Source organism: Zeugodacus cucurbitae, chromosome 5 (assembly GCF_028554725.1).
Source record: "Zeugodacus cucurbitae isolate PBARC_wt_2022May chromosome 5, idZeuCucr1.2, whole genome shotgun sequence".
In the NCBI taxonomy this organism is placed as follows: Eukaryota; Metazoa; Arthropoda; class Insecta; order Diptera; family Tephritidae; genus Zeugodacus; species Zeugodacus cucurbitae.
This window is the reverse complement of record NC_071670.1, coordinates 69,073,949-69,087,758: the sequence shown is the minus strand read 5'-3', so window position 1 is coordinate 69,087,758 and position 13,810 is coordinate 69,073,949. Positions and strand designations below refer to the sequence as shown.

The following is a 13,810-nucleotide window of genomic DNA, read 5'->3' as shown; positions in this document are numbered from 1 at the left end:
TGATTTTCATAGCTTAATTCTTTACAGAGTTCTACCAAGGGTATCGAGTACCTATCGCTATTTATATGGGCGTGAAAATAAATTTAGTGAACAAAATCATAATACTCGCTCTGCAGTTTGTTGTGCGGGTATAAAAATTAAAAATAATTGCCGTCTGACAATATCATCGACAGCTGTTTGGTCAAGCACCTCTATTCTACTTCTCTCATCTAACTTAATACATTGTATTAAGCTTGTGATTGATCTGATGCAATAATTACAGCCTTATCAGTAAATTAACATAAACAAATTTTTTATGGCTTTTGTTCTTATGCTTATCTCCCGGTCTTTATATTTTTGTAAACAATGTAGAGTGCTTCTATATATACATATCTGTATATAGATAATATACATACATATGTACACGTAGGAAACCAGCATAAAACATCTGTATGACGCTTATCAGTACTTTTAGACGCGGTATATTTTGACTTGTCTCGACACTTCTATATATAAATGTATGTATGTATTTAATGACATTATCAAGCAAATCGATTTATTGTACTCATTTGTTTATAAACATGAAGTACATAATATATACATAGTTATACTATATATAGATCTGCAATTAAAAATCTAAAATTTTGAAATTTCTACTTCTTGTTATCGATTTTTTTTTGAAATAAATTCCATCCATGCTTTTCAATGTCTTATATGTATGTATATAGAAAAAATACGCTCTAAAGCTTCTATATTTTAAATTGCAGAACCTCTGACTTTCATTTCATAACAAAATTTATTATTCAATTACTTAATTAATCACTTAGAAGTGAAGTGGTTTGATTACTAATTAAACAGAGGAGTCTTTGCGATATAAATTATTCTGGGAATTGAAACATCTATTAAGAAGTGGACGGTTTGTTGTAATTTTCTAATATTTAAAATGTTTTTTTGAAGTATAACTCCATTTAAACTCGTCGGAAATAGATCAGTTACGGTGTGAAAAAATAAAAAAAATACAAATGATTTTAGGAAACTTTATGGAATCCGTTTGCCTCTGTATTCTTTGCTATAGGCCTTAGTGAATTTTCTGTTCTCTCCAGATCTTAGCTGGAAGAAAATAAAGTGATAATTAAGAATTGCTTCAATGTTTTAAATGCAAAACTAGTTCTTAGGAAAGCATATATCAGAAAAGCTAATTCTTGGAGATGCCTAGAAAAAGTATTTATTTTGATATCTTTTAAAAATAATAGAAAATAACAGGAATTTTTTTTTATAATCTCTCATATTCAACTAACATATCGCCATCCACTCCGATAATAAGCGTTTGCGATTCAAGTCTCCCAATCGGTGGAGTTTTGTCGCAGACTTTCAAACGATAGCTCTTGAGTATTTCGACGATAGCAGTTTTCACTTGCAACAGGCCCAAATGTCGACCTAAAATGTGACATACATCTCGTTAACATTTATAATGATTAAGTATATTAGAAAGTTACCCAAGCAAATGCGTGGCCCATCACCGAATGGCAGAAAAGTGCCTCTCTTCGTCAGTTCCGAGATATCGACGTTTTCGAAACGCTCCGGTTTGTATTCCAACGGATTTGGAAAGTATTCGGCGTCGTGTAAATAACTGAAAACTGGTATTGTTACCACCTCACCTTTCTGTATGGGCAAGCGGCGTCCATCGTCCAACACCAGTTCTGTGGGTTCTGTGCAGATGCGCGAAGTAAACGTGAGTGGACTTATCATACGTAAGGTTTCTAAAAACATATAAAAATTGATAGAACAATATATATAATACAGAAATTAGAAGCTCTCACCTTGCACACACTGATCCAAATAGGGTAGCACCGACAAAGCCTGGTAATTAATAGTACCATCAGTTTCGAGATTGCTTTGAATTTCTTGACGCAATTTTTCCTGATACTCCGGATGATGGGTTAACTAATTCATGAAGACTAATTTAGTAGTTACTTGAATAAAATTTAACTGTAACTAGACTCACGTAGAAGAGCGCGTGAAAAGCAACTGTTGCCGCTGTGTCATAACCATCCACAAACACGGTCGCCAGGTAGCCTATCACCTCACTATGGCTGAGATTTTTCTTTTCCTGCAATTGCCGCAAGTAATTCAAGAAATCAGCTTGATTCTTCTTGCTCGCATCTCGTTCACGCATTGCATATGCGTCTTTTGTGAACTGTGAAAATAGTTGGTCCCCTACGTGAGGGAAGATTCGATGATCGGCGAAGCGTCTGTACCAAGGGAACGGTATACATTTGTAGTAGCACATAAAACCTTGAAACACTTGTGCAAGTATTTTTTGCGCTACTTCCAGGTAAGTATTTGGCTCGTCGAGACTTTCCAGAGTTTTCGTTTCAAGGCCCCAGAGGAACTCGCCCAAAATGTTGGATGTATAACGTAAGAGAAGCTGCGATGGAGACAATATTAAATTTAGATTATAAGCAACGGTAGTATATCTTATAGCAGAGACTTACGTTTTTCGTTTCGATGATTGAGCTGCCTTTTGCAGTCTGTGCTTTTAAAAGCTTTCCGAGCTTTTGCGTACAATTCTTCCAAATCGGATAGGCTGACGTAAGCTGGGAGTGATAAAAATATGTGCTCAGGTGTAAACAAAGAACTATATACTCAATAATAGTATACCTTGTGCTGTGTTAGTCCACTCATTACATCTGATCGTTTCGTCTTCCATTCCTCACCAACATTGAAAAAGGGGTTGAATGCGGCGACCGTGTCCTCTTTCTTGTCGTAGAGCTAAATGATATGCACAAGGTATAGGTATATAGTCTTAAAGAACATTTCTGGTTGCACTTACGAAATTGCTTCCGAAATTGTCTCTAAAGCTTTTGAAATTCGTTACTAAAATTTCGTGCGCCAACTTCGGATCTAATATTAAATACTGAGGATCTCTGGAAACAAAGATACCAACAACCTGATGTTTCTGCTTGTACTTGCTGTAAGAAAAGCGTACGTTAACTAAATGTTGTTTTGACTTTTATAGATCTATTTTCAGATAAATTCTTTAAAAAATTACTTACTTATAGATATCATCGAAATCGTATGCTATATGCTGTTTACCGCTAAAATTTCCAAGCCATATTTTCGGCTCTGGGCCAGCTAAGCCCATTTTTTTGAAGTAATCATAGTGCCATGTCAGATATTTATGTATCAGAAAACCGACAGCGGCGAGCAAAGCGAATGTAACTAGGAGCGGCACCATTTCGAAACTGTGCGCTGTGATTTTTATTTATCACGGTGAAGTATCAGTTGTGTGGATTCATTGCCGTCACTTAAGTATTCATTATCAGTAATTGGCGCGGTGCATTCACAGTGCTGTAATATGTAGCGTTCAAGGTCGTTAATCTACAGTTGCAATATGGGTCTACGCTGGCTGTCATATGTTGAGTGTACTGAGAGCTTTTGAGCATTTAATGTGTTCGGAGCTTAATGGAATCTCTTTCTATCTTTATCACCAGCAAGTATGTGGACATTTTTGCATCTCTTTTTATGACATTAACATTGAATAAGACGCAATTTATGTTGTCTTTATGTCGTGAATACCTTTTGTCGTTTGTTTTCGGTTTCATTCAAGTGATTCTCATTCATGCGTGTTTGTTATTAATATTGTTTGTAAATTCTAAAAGCTTTGCATGAAAAATTGTGTGCTGCATATACAAGAGGGTACTTCTATTAGTTGTAATATAATAATATTTATTGAATTTAATTAGTTGTCTCTGGTGTCTTACTACAAATAAGAATGGTAAGGAGAAAGAGGAGACGAACAGACAGAGATCCCTAGTGATCTGCCTTTCATATAATTTCATATAATTCAAAATGGGAGACGCTGATTTGATCTTTATTAAAATTAATTCTCTCTCAACACTGTAAAATTGGAATACCCTAATGCCTGACTGGTCTAATTTAATAAAGGTCTGCTATTTATTAATGGGTCAAAAGTGCAAATTCGAATCATTTTATATAACTTTAAATCAAGTATGCGGTATATGCATAATACATTACAATGTAACAACAAATAATAATAATACAATTCTTTTATCACCGTTATAACTGATAATTTCTGAGTAAAATAAGCAAACTTTATATGAAAACAGAGCTTAGAAATCAAGTTTCAAGCTCTGTCTTTTAAGCTTTTAAATGGGTTCTAAGTTATTTGGTAGTGGAGGAAGAATTCCTGACTAATGACCAGCTTAACAGAAGTACTGTTATATACAATAGTTATACATTATAAAAGCCGGACTTGGCTTGAGTTCCCTAAGGTCGCTAATTTTGTTCTTTTAAATCTTCTTTAATCAGTTTAAAGTCTTATTTCGGTCACATATTATCGCTTTGATCTACTTAGAAAATGGTTTCATTATTTTTGAAATTTGATAGAAGAATTTTGGTCGGAAAAATAGAGAGAAGAGATGAAAAGTGAGATGCTCCTTAAAATGTGCTTCGTCATTGTATAAATATACAGTTTCCATTAAATATAATAGTTGCAATAATTCAGTAACTAATTAGCTATAAAAATAGATTATTTCCAGACTACACTAGTTAGGAGGATGGGATCATGTGTAGAAGTTCACGCAAGTGAGGAAAGTTTTTGATTGTCACTCACTTGGGAGTGGCCAGAAACGATTCTTCTCCACATGGTTCAAGCAGCTCACGACTTCCGGTTTTAGACCAAGTATCCTCTGGGTAGCCAACAGACATCCGTTTGAAGGCGAGCTAAAGTGAGAAGGCGAAGCCCGCTTATGCGGTTGTGCGTAGGGTTTGGGACCCACCACATAAAAACACCCCCCAATGAAAAATCTACGAAAGCCTCGGATGAGACACCCCCCTTTTGATGACGACCCCTGCAAACGTTTTAAGGATAATGATATAAGGGCATGCACCTGGAATGTCCGGACCCTTAATTGGGAAGGTGCCTCTGCCCAGCTGGTTGATGTCCTCATACGACTTAAGGCTGACATCACCGCCATCCAAGAAGTGCGATGGACGGGACAAGGACGGAAGAAGGTGGGTCCTTGTGACATCTACTACAGCGGCCATATAAAGGAGCGCAAATTTGGTGTTGGATTTGTGGTGGGAGAGAGACTCCGTCGCAGAGTCCTGGCATTCACCCCGGTGGATGAACGTCTAGCCACAATCCGCATCAAAGCGAGGTTCTTCAACATATCGCTTATTTGCGCCCACGCCCCAACGGAAGAGAAGGACGATGTGACCAAAGATGCTTTCTATGAGCGCCTAGAACGCACCTATGAGCGCTGCCCCCGCCACGATGTAAAAGTCGTGCTTGGTGATTTTAACGCCAGGGTGGGTAAAGAAGGTGTCTTTGGCACAACAGTCGGAAAATTCAGCCTCCATGACGAAACATCGCCAAACGGCCTGAGGCTGATCGACTTCGCTGGGGCCCGAAATATGGTCGTCTGTAGTACCAGATTCCAGCATAAGAAAATACATCAAGCTACTTGGCTGTCTCCTGATCGAAACACGCGGAACCAAATCGATCACGTTGTGATAGACGGAAGACATGTCTCCTGTGTTTTAGACGTGCGTACGCTCCGAGGATCAAATATAGACTCGGACCATTATCTGGTCGCAGCGAAGATACGCACCCGCCTCTGTGCAGCAAAGAATGCCCGTCAACAAACACAAGGAAGGTTCGACGTCGAAAAGCTGCAATCGCAACAGACAGCCACGAAATACTCTACTCGACTTGCACTCCTGCTCTCTGAGAGCACTCATCAGCATCTCGGTATAAGGGAACTGTGGAACGGCATCTCAAACTCACTGCGTACCGCTGCAGCCGAAACAATTGGTTTTCGGCAACGACAAAAACAAGCTGGTACGATGAGGAGTGCCGTCTCGCAGCGGAGAGAAAACAGACTGCCTACCTCGCAACATTGCAAACGACCACAACACGTGCGGGATGGGATAGATACCGAGAGCTGAAGAGGGAAGCGAGACGCATTTGCAGACAAAAAAGAAAGAGGCCGAAATGCGTGAGTACGAAGAGCTTGAGAAGCTGGCAGACAGAGGGAATGCTCGAAAATTTTATGAAAAAATGAAGCGACTTAACGAAGGTTTCAAGACCGGAGCATCCTCATGTAGAGACCAAGGTGGTAATCTGGTAACCGATGTCCAGGGCATACTGGGATTATGGAGGGAACACTTCTCCGACCTGCTGAATGGCAGTGAGAGTACAACACCAGGAGATGGCGAACCTGATCCCCCAATCGATGACGATGGAACAGATGTTCCATTACCCGACCATGAAGAAATTCGAATAGCAATTACCCGCTTGAAGAACAACAAAGCAGCGGGGGCCGATAGATTACCGGCAGAACTATTCAAATACGGCGGCGAAGAACTGATAAGGTGCATGCATCAGCTCCTTTGCAGAATATGGTCGCAAGAAAGCATGCCTGACGATTGGAATCTCAGTGTGCTCTGCCCAATCCATAAAAAGGGAGATCCCACAATCTGCGCCAATTACCGTGGGATCAGCCTCCTAAATATCGCATACAAGGTTCTATCGAGCGTATTGTGTGAAAGACTAAAGCCCACTGTCAACAAACTGATTGGACCATATCAGTGTGGCTTTAGACCTGGAAAATCGACAACTGACCAGATATTCACCATGCGCCAAATCTTGGAAAAGACCCGAGAAAAGAGGATCGACACATACCACCTTTTTGTCGATTTTAAAGCTGCTTTCGACAGCACGAAAAGGAGTTGCCTTTACACCGCGATGTCTGAATTTGGTATCCCCGCAAAACTAATACGGCTGTGTAAATTGACGTTGAGCAACACCAAAAGCTCCGTCATGATTGGGAAGGACCTCTCCGAGCCGTTCGATACCAAACGAGGTTTCAGACAAGGTGACTCACTATCGTGCGACTTCTTTAACTTGATGCTGGAAAAAATTATAAGAGCTGCAGAGCTAAACCGAGAAGGTACAATCTTCTACAAGAGTGTACAGCTCCTGGCGTACGCCGATGATATTGATATCATCGGAAGCAACAACCGCGCCGTTTGTTCTGCCTTTTCCCGCATGGATAAGGAGGCGAAGCGAATGGGTCTGGAGGTGAATGAGGACAAGACGAAATATCTCCTGTCATCAAACAAACAGTCGGCGCATTCGCGTCTTGGCTCCCACGTCACTGTTGACAGTCATAACTTCGAGGTCGTAGATAATTTCGTATACCTAGGAACCAGCATCAACAACACGAACAATGTCAGCCTCGAAATCCAGCGCAGAATAACTCTTGCCAACAGGTGCTACTTTGGACTGAGTAGGCAATTGAACAGTAAAGTCCTCTCTCGACGAACCAAAATCAAGCTCTACAAGTCGCTTATCATTCCCGTCCTGCTTTACGGTGCAGAAGCTTGGACGATGTCAACATCAGATGAGACGACACTAGGAGTTTTCGAGAGGAAAATTTTGCGCAAGATTTATGGTCCTCAGAACATTGGCAACGGCGAATACCGCCGACGATGGAACGATGAGCTGTACGAGTTATACGACGACATTGACATAGTTCAGCGAATAAAAAGACAGCGGCTACGCTGGCTAGGTCATGTTGTCCGAATGGACGAAAACACTCCAGCCCTGAAAGTGTTCGATGCAGTACCCGCCGGAGGAAGCCGAGGAAGGGGAAGGCCTCCACTCCGTTGGAGGGACCAGGTGGAGAGCGACCTGGTTACACTTGGGATCTCCAACTGGCGCCGAACTGCGAAGGAGAGAGACAGGTGGCGCACTATCGTCGATTCGGCTATAACCGGCTAAACGGTTGCAACGCCAATCACATACATCACAAATCTTCTTTAATCAGTTTAAAGTCTTATTTCGGTCTCATATTATCGCTTTGATCTACTTAGAAAATGGTTTCATTATTTTTGAAATTTGATAGAAGAATTTTGGTCGGAAAAATAGAGAGAAGAGATGAAAAGTGAGATGCTCCTTAAAATGTGCTTCGTCATTGTATAAATATACAGTTTCCATTAAATATAATAGTTGCAATAATTCAGTAACTAATTAGTTATAAAAATAGATTATTTCCAGACTACACTAGTTTTATTTCACCACTTCTAATCAGCACGAAAGTTAAACAAATAATAATAATTAGTGCCTTATCAGTTAGAATCATATATGATATGATTTTATGAACTGCAACACAGACAACAGATCAGTAGCAATTAAGCACTTCGAGAAAGCGTTCCGGATTCTAAATACTCCGTGAAACTTGATCTTCAAAATGTTCTTAGTGACGTTCATTTTGTTAGCATGTTTAGTAATAAGCCTCGTCGCGGCTTTTGTGTTAATATATCTGCGTTGGCACTTCAATTACTGGCGTAAACGCGGGGTTTGTGGTCCGCAACCGCAATTGCTCGTCGGCACATTCCCGAAGTCCAGCGTCGGGCGCTGCAATCCGCTTGAGGAGCTACATGAGATTTATCTGTAATTTCTGGCAGTTATTTAAGTTTAGCTCAAATAAATATTTTGAAAATGAATGTGTTATTACAAAGCAAATTTGCAGTGAATTTTTTAAAATAGATAACACAGATATTGCCCTTACAGTCGTTACAGGGTCTCACAGAGATTTGTTGGCATCTTTACCGCGCGCACACCCAAACTCTTTATATGCGATCCGCAATTGGCTTCGCAAATTTTGACGCAGAATTTTAAAAGTTTCCACGATAACGAATCTTCTCAATGGGTAAGTGTTTAAGTGATTAAGTAAATACGTTGGGAGAGTAGATGGATTCACTGCTCTTATCTCACACTTTCGTTTAAGAAATTAATCATATTTATTACTGAGTACTAGGGTTATCTTGCAAATTTCGCTCAATATTTGAATGCTATTCGAAGTTCAACTGAGACGGGGAACACTGTACTATTTTACCATTTTATTTTCTCATTATATTACTGCTTTATTAGAGGATCAACTCTATGTGAACGTACCAGACATTTTTAAAATCTCTTGCTAAGTTTTTGTTTTATTTTAAGCTTTAACACCTCTGATGAAGTCAATGAACTCGCTGATAAGAATAAGCAAGTCAAGAAATCGTATTTAAAAAATTTAAAATTAAGATTTGGTCATGGAATTGTTTATAAATATTTATATTTATTTATATATTTTTGTATTTTAGACCAATGCAAGCGTGGAACAACTGCGCCTCTGCAGTCCATTCGTTTCCACAGGAGAGGACTGGAAAGCGCGACGTTCGGAATTGGTTCCCGCATTGACTATTAATAAGGTGAAGTAATAAGAATAGTAATTGAATATTTATGGGTATTTGATATAATATTCGGATATTTTAAGACAAAAAGGGTGTTATTGGAGAAAGATTTTCAACCGTAAAATATTTTGATTCACATTTTACTAAGCAAAATTTTGTTAACATTTTTATACTCTCGGAACAAAGTTGCTGAGAGAGTATTATAGTTTTGTTCACAAAACGGTTGTTTGTAACACCCAAAACTAAACAAGTTAGATATGGGGTTATATATACCAAAGTGATCAGGGTGAAGAGTGGAGTTCTAATCCGAATGTATGTCTGTCCGTCTGTGCAAGCTGTAACTTGAGTAAAAATTAAGACATCTTGATGAAACTTGGCACATTTGTTTCTTGGCACCCTGGAAAGGTTGCTTTCGAAAATGAAAAATCGGACCACTGCCACGCCCACAAAATGGCGAAAACTGAAAACACATAAAGAGCCATAACTAAGTCATAAATAAAGCTATGGAAATAAAATTTGGTACAAAGGATCGCACTATGGAGTGGAATATTTGGATGTATTTTTTGGAGAAGTGGGCGTGGCCCCGCCCCTACTAAGTTTTCGTACATATCTCGAAATCTACTAAAACTATATCAATGAATCTTTCAGGAATCGTTTTTTTCAGGCATTTCTTTATACGGTCCAAAATGGAGGAAATCGAATTATAACCCCGCCCACCTCCCATTCAAAGGCTATGTTGAAAATTACTAAAAGTGGGTTAATTCAGTAAAGAAAAACACTAGGAACCTTAAATTTCACTATAAAAAAGGTACAGAAGGGCCACACCCAAATTGGTATACAAAATTTTAAATGGGTGTGGTTCCGCCTACTTATGGGTCAAAAACCCTAACTCCGAAACTACGCGACCAATTTCAATGAAATTTAGTTTGGGATATTTTCCTTGGATCCCAATGATATGTTGTGAAAATAGGCCAATTCGGTTCACAACCACGCCTACTTCCTATATACCAGAACTTTGAAACCGATCTAAACCGTTAACTTTACAATATATAAAGTAAGCACTAGTGAAGATATCGGTGCAGAACTTTGCACAAATACTGTATTTATAGTGTGGCAGCCCCATTCTAAAAATCGCCGAAATCGGACCATCGGTTTTCAAGGCCCCATATATCGAACATGACGACGTCGGTGCTTCTAACCTAATATTAGGGTTTCCAACTTTCAATTTATACCATGAATGCGACGAATATGTGGGTCATATTGTGTATTATATAATATAAATAAAATTAAATAAATAAATTGCGAGAGTATAAAATGTTCGGTCACAACCGAAATTAGCCCTTCCTTACTTCTTAATTATAAATTAATTCTACAATATGTTTATCATACTGAAGAAAATATATCTAGGAAGAAAAAAGTATTTTTAAAAAGAAAAAAGTATTTTTATATTTATTTTTAGAAGTGTTCTCAACTGTTAATTCAATGGAATTAATATAATAATTTCAATATCATATGTATAGTAAATATCAAACTAAACCTGTATGTGGAAGATTTCTGTCGATGATAATTCTCGGGCGGCTTGCTCGCTCTTTTGAAATTATAAAACGAAAAAATTATGAGCTGCATAAATAGCAAGGTATTTTTGGTATTTAAAAGATTTGTATTTGGGTGTTACCTAAGCTTTCATTTTTTAAAGAGTAGGAAATCGGTATACCAAAAATTATATACTGACTTTTCTTAAACAAATTTATTATAACCCCTTAGATTCGCTCCTTTTACTCAGCAATGCGTGACAGTGCACAGAAAGCCAGTGAGTTCCTCACAGCTGTGGGTGAGCAACCACAAGATGCCAAAGAAGTGCGTATTTCCGAACTTAACATAATAGTAGACCTCCTTTATTGCTAAGTGCCACATTTCTGACTGACAATTTCAGCTAGCCAACCGCTTCACCGCGCAGTTCATGTCCAACTTCATATGGGGTATCGAAGGCAACGCCTTCAATGTGCCGTACAAAGCACAAAGTGCCACATCGCTCTCACCCGTGCATCGCATGGCAAGAGATATTATTTTGCAATCGCTGCAGTGTGTACGTTATTATGGGCGCACCACTGCTTGGCCTTGGCTGCGCAAAATCCGTCCGGTGCGTTTCTTTCCCGTCGCCGCGGATCGTTTCTTTCAACAACTACTCACGGACGCCTTGAATGCGCGCGCCCAGCAGAAGACAGCCGGGGGTGGCGGTGGGCGCGGCGATGTGATCGATCACCTGCAGCAGCTCATGGATAAAAAATCTTTAAATGCCGTACAAATTGCTGGACACACAACAACAGTTTTGATTGATGGCTATGAAACGGGAGCGATGCTGATTGCGCACTGCCTGCTGTTGGTGAGTGGAAATTATGAGCTTCAATTGTTGCTGTTGTTTGTCGTTGTTGTTGTTCTTGTTGTTGTTGTAACAAAGTTGTGATTTCGCTAAGTAGCGGTTTTAAAATGTCTGTCTGTTATGTACTTTCCTGTCTCGCTGGCAGCTTGCGCGCAATCCACGCGCTCAACGAAAGCTCAGAGAGGAACTGCTCGCTGCCGACGTCACTGACAGTTTTGACGCGCTAAATGAACTGCCTTATCTGGAACAGTGTCTACAAGGTATAAAATAAATTGTAAAATTGGCTATTTATTAATATATTACAAAAATTCCAGAAACACTACGCCTGTTCCCACCTCTGCCGACGCTTTTTAAACTCTGCACTGAGCCAATCAGTTTAAAAAATTTCGACGAATCAACGCTGACTTTGCAACCCGGTGACGCTGTCTATATTTCAACGTACTCTTTTCATCGCGACGCTGAGTTTTTCGAAAACCCCAACGACTTTTGGCCTGAACGCTTTGCAGAGGAATTGGGTGGTGTGCGTAAATATCGGGAAATGGGTGTTTTTATGCCGTTCGGAGACGGACCGCGTATGTGCCCAGGTAAAATATATGGGAAATCATTTTCTTAAGCCTGGATTTGAGATTTTAAAACTAAAACATTAGAACAAATTAAACCTATTTAATTTTCTAGGCATGAAGTTGGGCTTATCTGAGGCCAAGGTTGCTGTTTCTGAGCTAATACGTAACTTCCACGTGAGCGCCAGTGAAAATACACGTACCGATAACAAAATCGGGAAGGACTCATTTCTCCTAACCCTCGACGGAAATATCGAACTGGTGTTCCAACGTAGCGAATGATCATTTGTAGTCAGTTCTTTGAAAGAGAAGTCCAAATTCTCACTTATATCGAATTAAAGTAGCATTAAAAATGAATAATAAAAATCTCTTTTATACGTCCAAATGAAATCCTAGAAATGTATAAATTATATGTACCTTTATGCTTGAGCTAGATATAGTTTGTTGAATTCAACCAGTGGAAATTACCATACCAGAGCTCGAACTCTTTGTATTGGTCTCTTTATGACGTTCTCCCAATTATATACTTTATATAATTCTATATTTCTGGGAGAGTTTTAAAGTGTTTCACAGTGCTTATCTTCCAAATAAGTAGTTTGCTGCTAATGAGATTCTAAATAAAATTTTGAGCAACCTGTCGATGATTTGATCTTAAAACCACTAAAATATTAAAAAAAAAAATATTAATTAATTGATTGTGGCAAGTTATCGTCCGTTGCATCCAGTTAGCTCATCTCAGTTTATGACGGATCAATCCTGAGCGATATTTAGGGAATATCTCTGCGTTTGTGCCTGTTGAATCTTTGGACGGTGTGTTGAGTTACAAGTGCAGTACTGAGAGAACTGGTAGCTGACTAGATATAACCTTCTCGAAACCGACAGTCCTAATAAGGACATCCGCAGATGCCACATCCAATATCAAACCTATAGTTTTTTCTCGCATACCATTTTCAGTGAACTCTACTTACAAGCATCTTAGTATGCCCTAAGCCTTATGCCATTTAAACATTACCTAACCTCACTTTAATCTGCTACTGTATGATTGAAGCTCTCGTATAGCGTCGCAACACTTCTCATTATTAAAAGAGCACACTTTCAAAGTAAAGTGTCAGATACTTAGCTTTACAGCCTTTTACTGCTGCCACTTTAATCGCCTTATCACCATCAATGTAGAAATTGCGAGTGCAAATAATCGGGGAAAAAATGAAAGCAGAAATTAATTAAGGAAATTGGCTGTTCGCTTGTTGAGCTGGAAAATTGCAAACATAATATTTACAATGGCATTTATGCGTTGACCATTTCACCCGCAACCAGAAGCAAATATGCCAAGTATGCGGTCACCCTACCACCCTACATTACTCATGTCCCTCACACCGCTGGCCAAACAAAAGCCTAACGCCTTGGGCAGCAGCTTCTTCAACCATGCGGCCCTTCTTATGTAACATCGCTTTGAAATGTGGCAATGCAATTGCAATTTGCAACAAATAAGTAAAATCTTAACTGTGCTGCCACTTGACCACATTAGTGGGTCACGATAAGTACGGTCGAATGGGTGGTTGGACGTGGAGGGGTGCCTGCAATGCGTCGCAATCGGAATCTGCTGTCAGACCACTTAGAGCAGAGCTGC

At 39.3% G+C, this 13,810-nt stretch overlaps 2 protein-coding genes across 2 annotated transcripts; one reads left to right on the top strand and one right to left on the bottom strand.

The window, feature by feature from the left end:
- Positions 1 to 1,178: 1,178 nt before the first annotated feature.
- Positions 1,179 to 3,248, bottom strand: LOC105215605 (probable cytochrome P450 309a1). Its single transcript, XM_029042480.2, has 8 exons — positions 3,036 to 3,248; positions 2,813 to 2,951; positions 2,641 to 2,751; positions 2,475 to 2,576; positions 1,985 to 2,407; positions 1,800 to 1,923; positions 1,476 to 1,739; positions 1,179 to 1,416 (listed from the first exon to the last, which is right to left on the bottom strand). Exons 1-8 carry the CDS (start codon positions 3,215 to 3,217, stop codon positions 1,253 to 1,255), a joined length of 1,509 nt encoding a protein of 502 aa, XP_028898313.2. The 5' UTR covers positions 3,218 to 3,248; the 3' UTR covers positions 1,179 to 1,252.
- Positions 3,249 to 8,177: 4,929 nt separating this feature from the next.
- Cyp28d1_3 (probable cytochrome P450 28d1) lies at positions 8,178 to 12,568 on the top strand. The gene is made up of 8 exons (XM_011189508.3): positions 8,178 to 8,461; positions 8,582 to 8,720; positions 9,154 to 9,261; positions 11,008 to 11,100; positions 11,177 to 11,626; positions 11,769 to 11,883; positions 11,938 to 12,207; positions 12,299 to 12,568. The coding sequence occupies exons 1-8, from the start codon at positions 8,259 to 8,261 to the stop codon at positions 12,463 to 12,465; spliced, it is 1,545 nt and encodes a 514-aa protein (XP_011187810.2). The 5' UTR covers positions 8,178 to 8,258; the 3' UTR covers positions 12,466 to 12,568.
- The last annotated feature ends 1,242 nt before the right edge of the window (positions 12,569 to 13,810 follow it).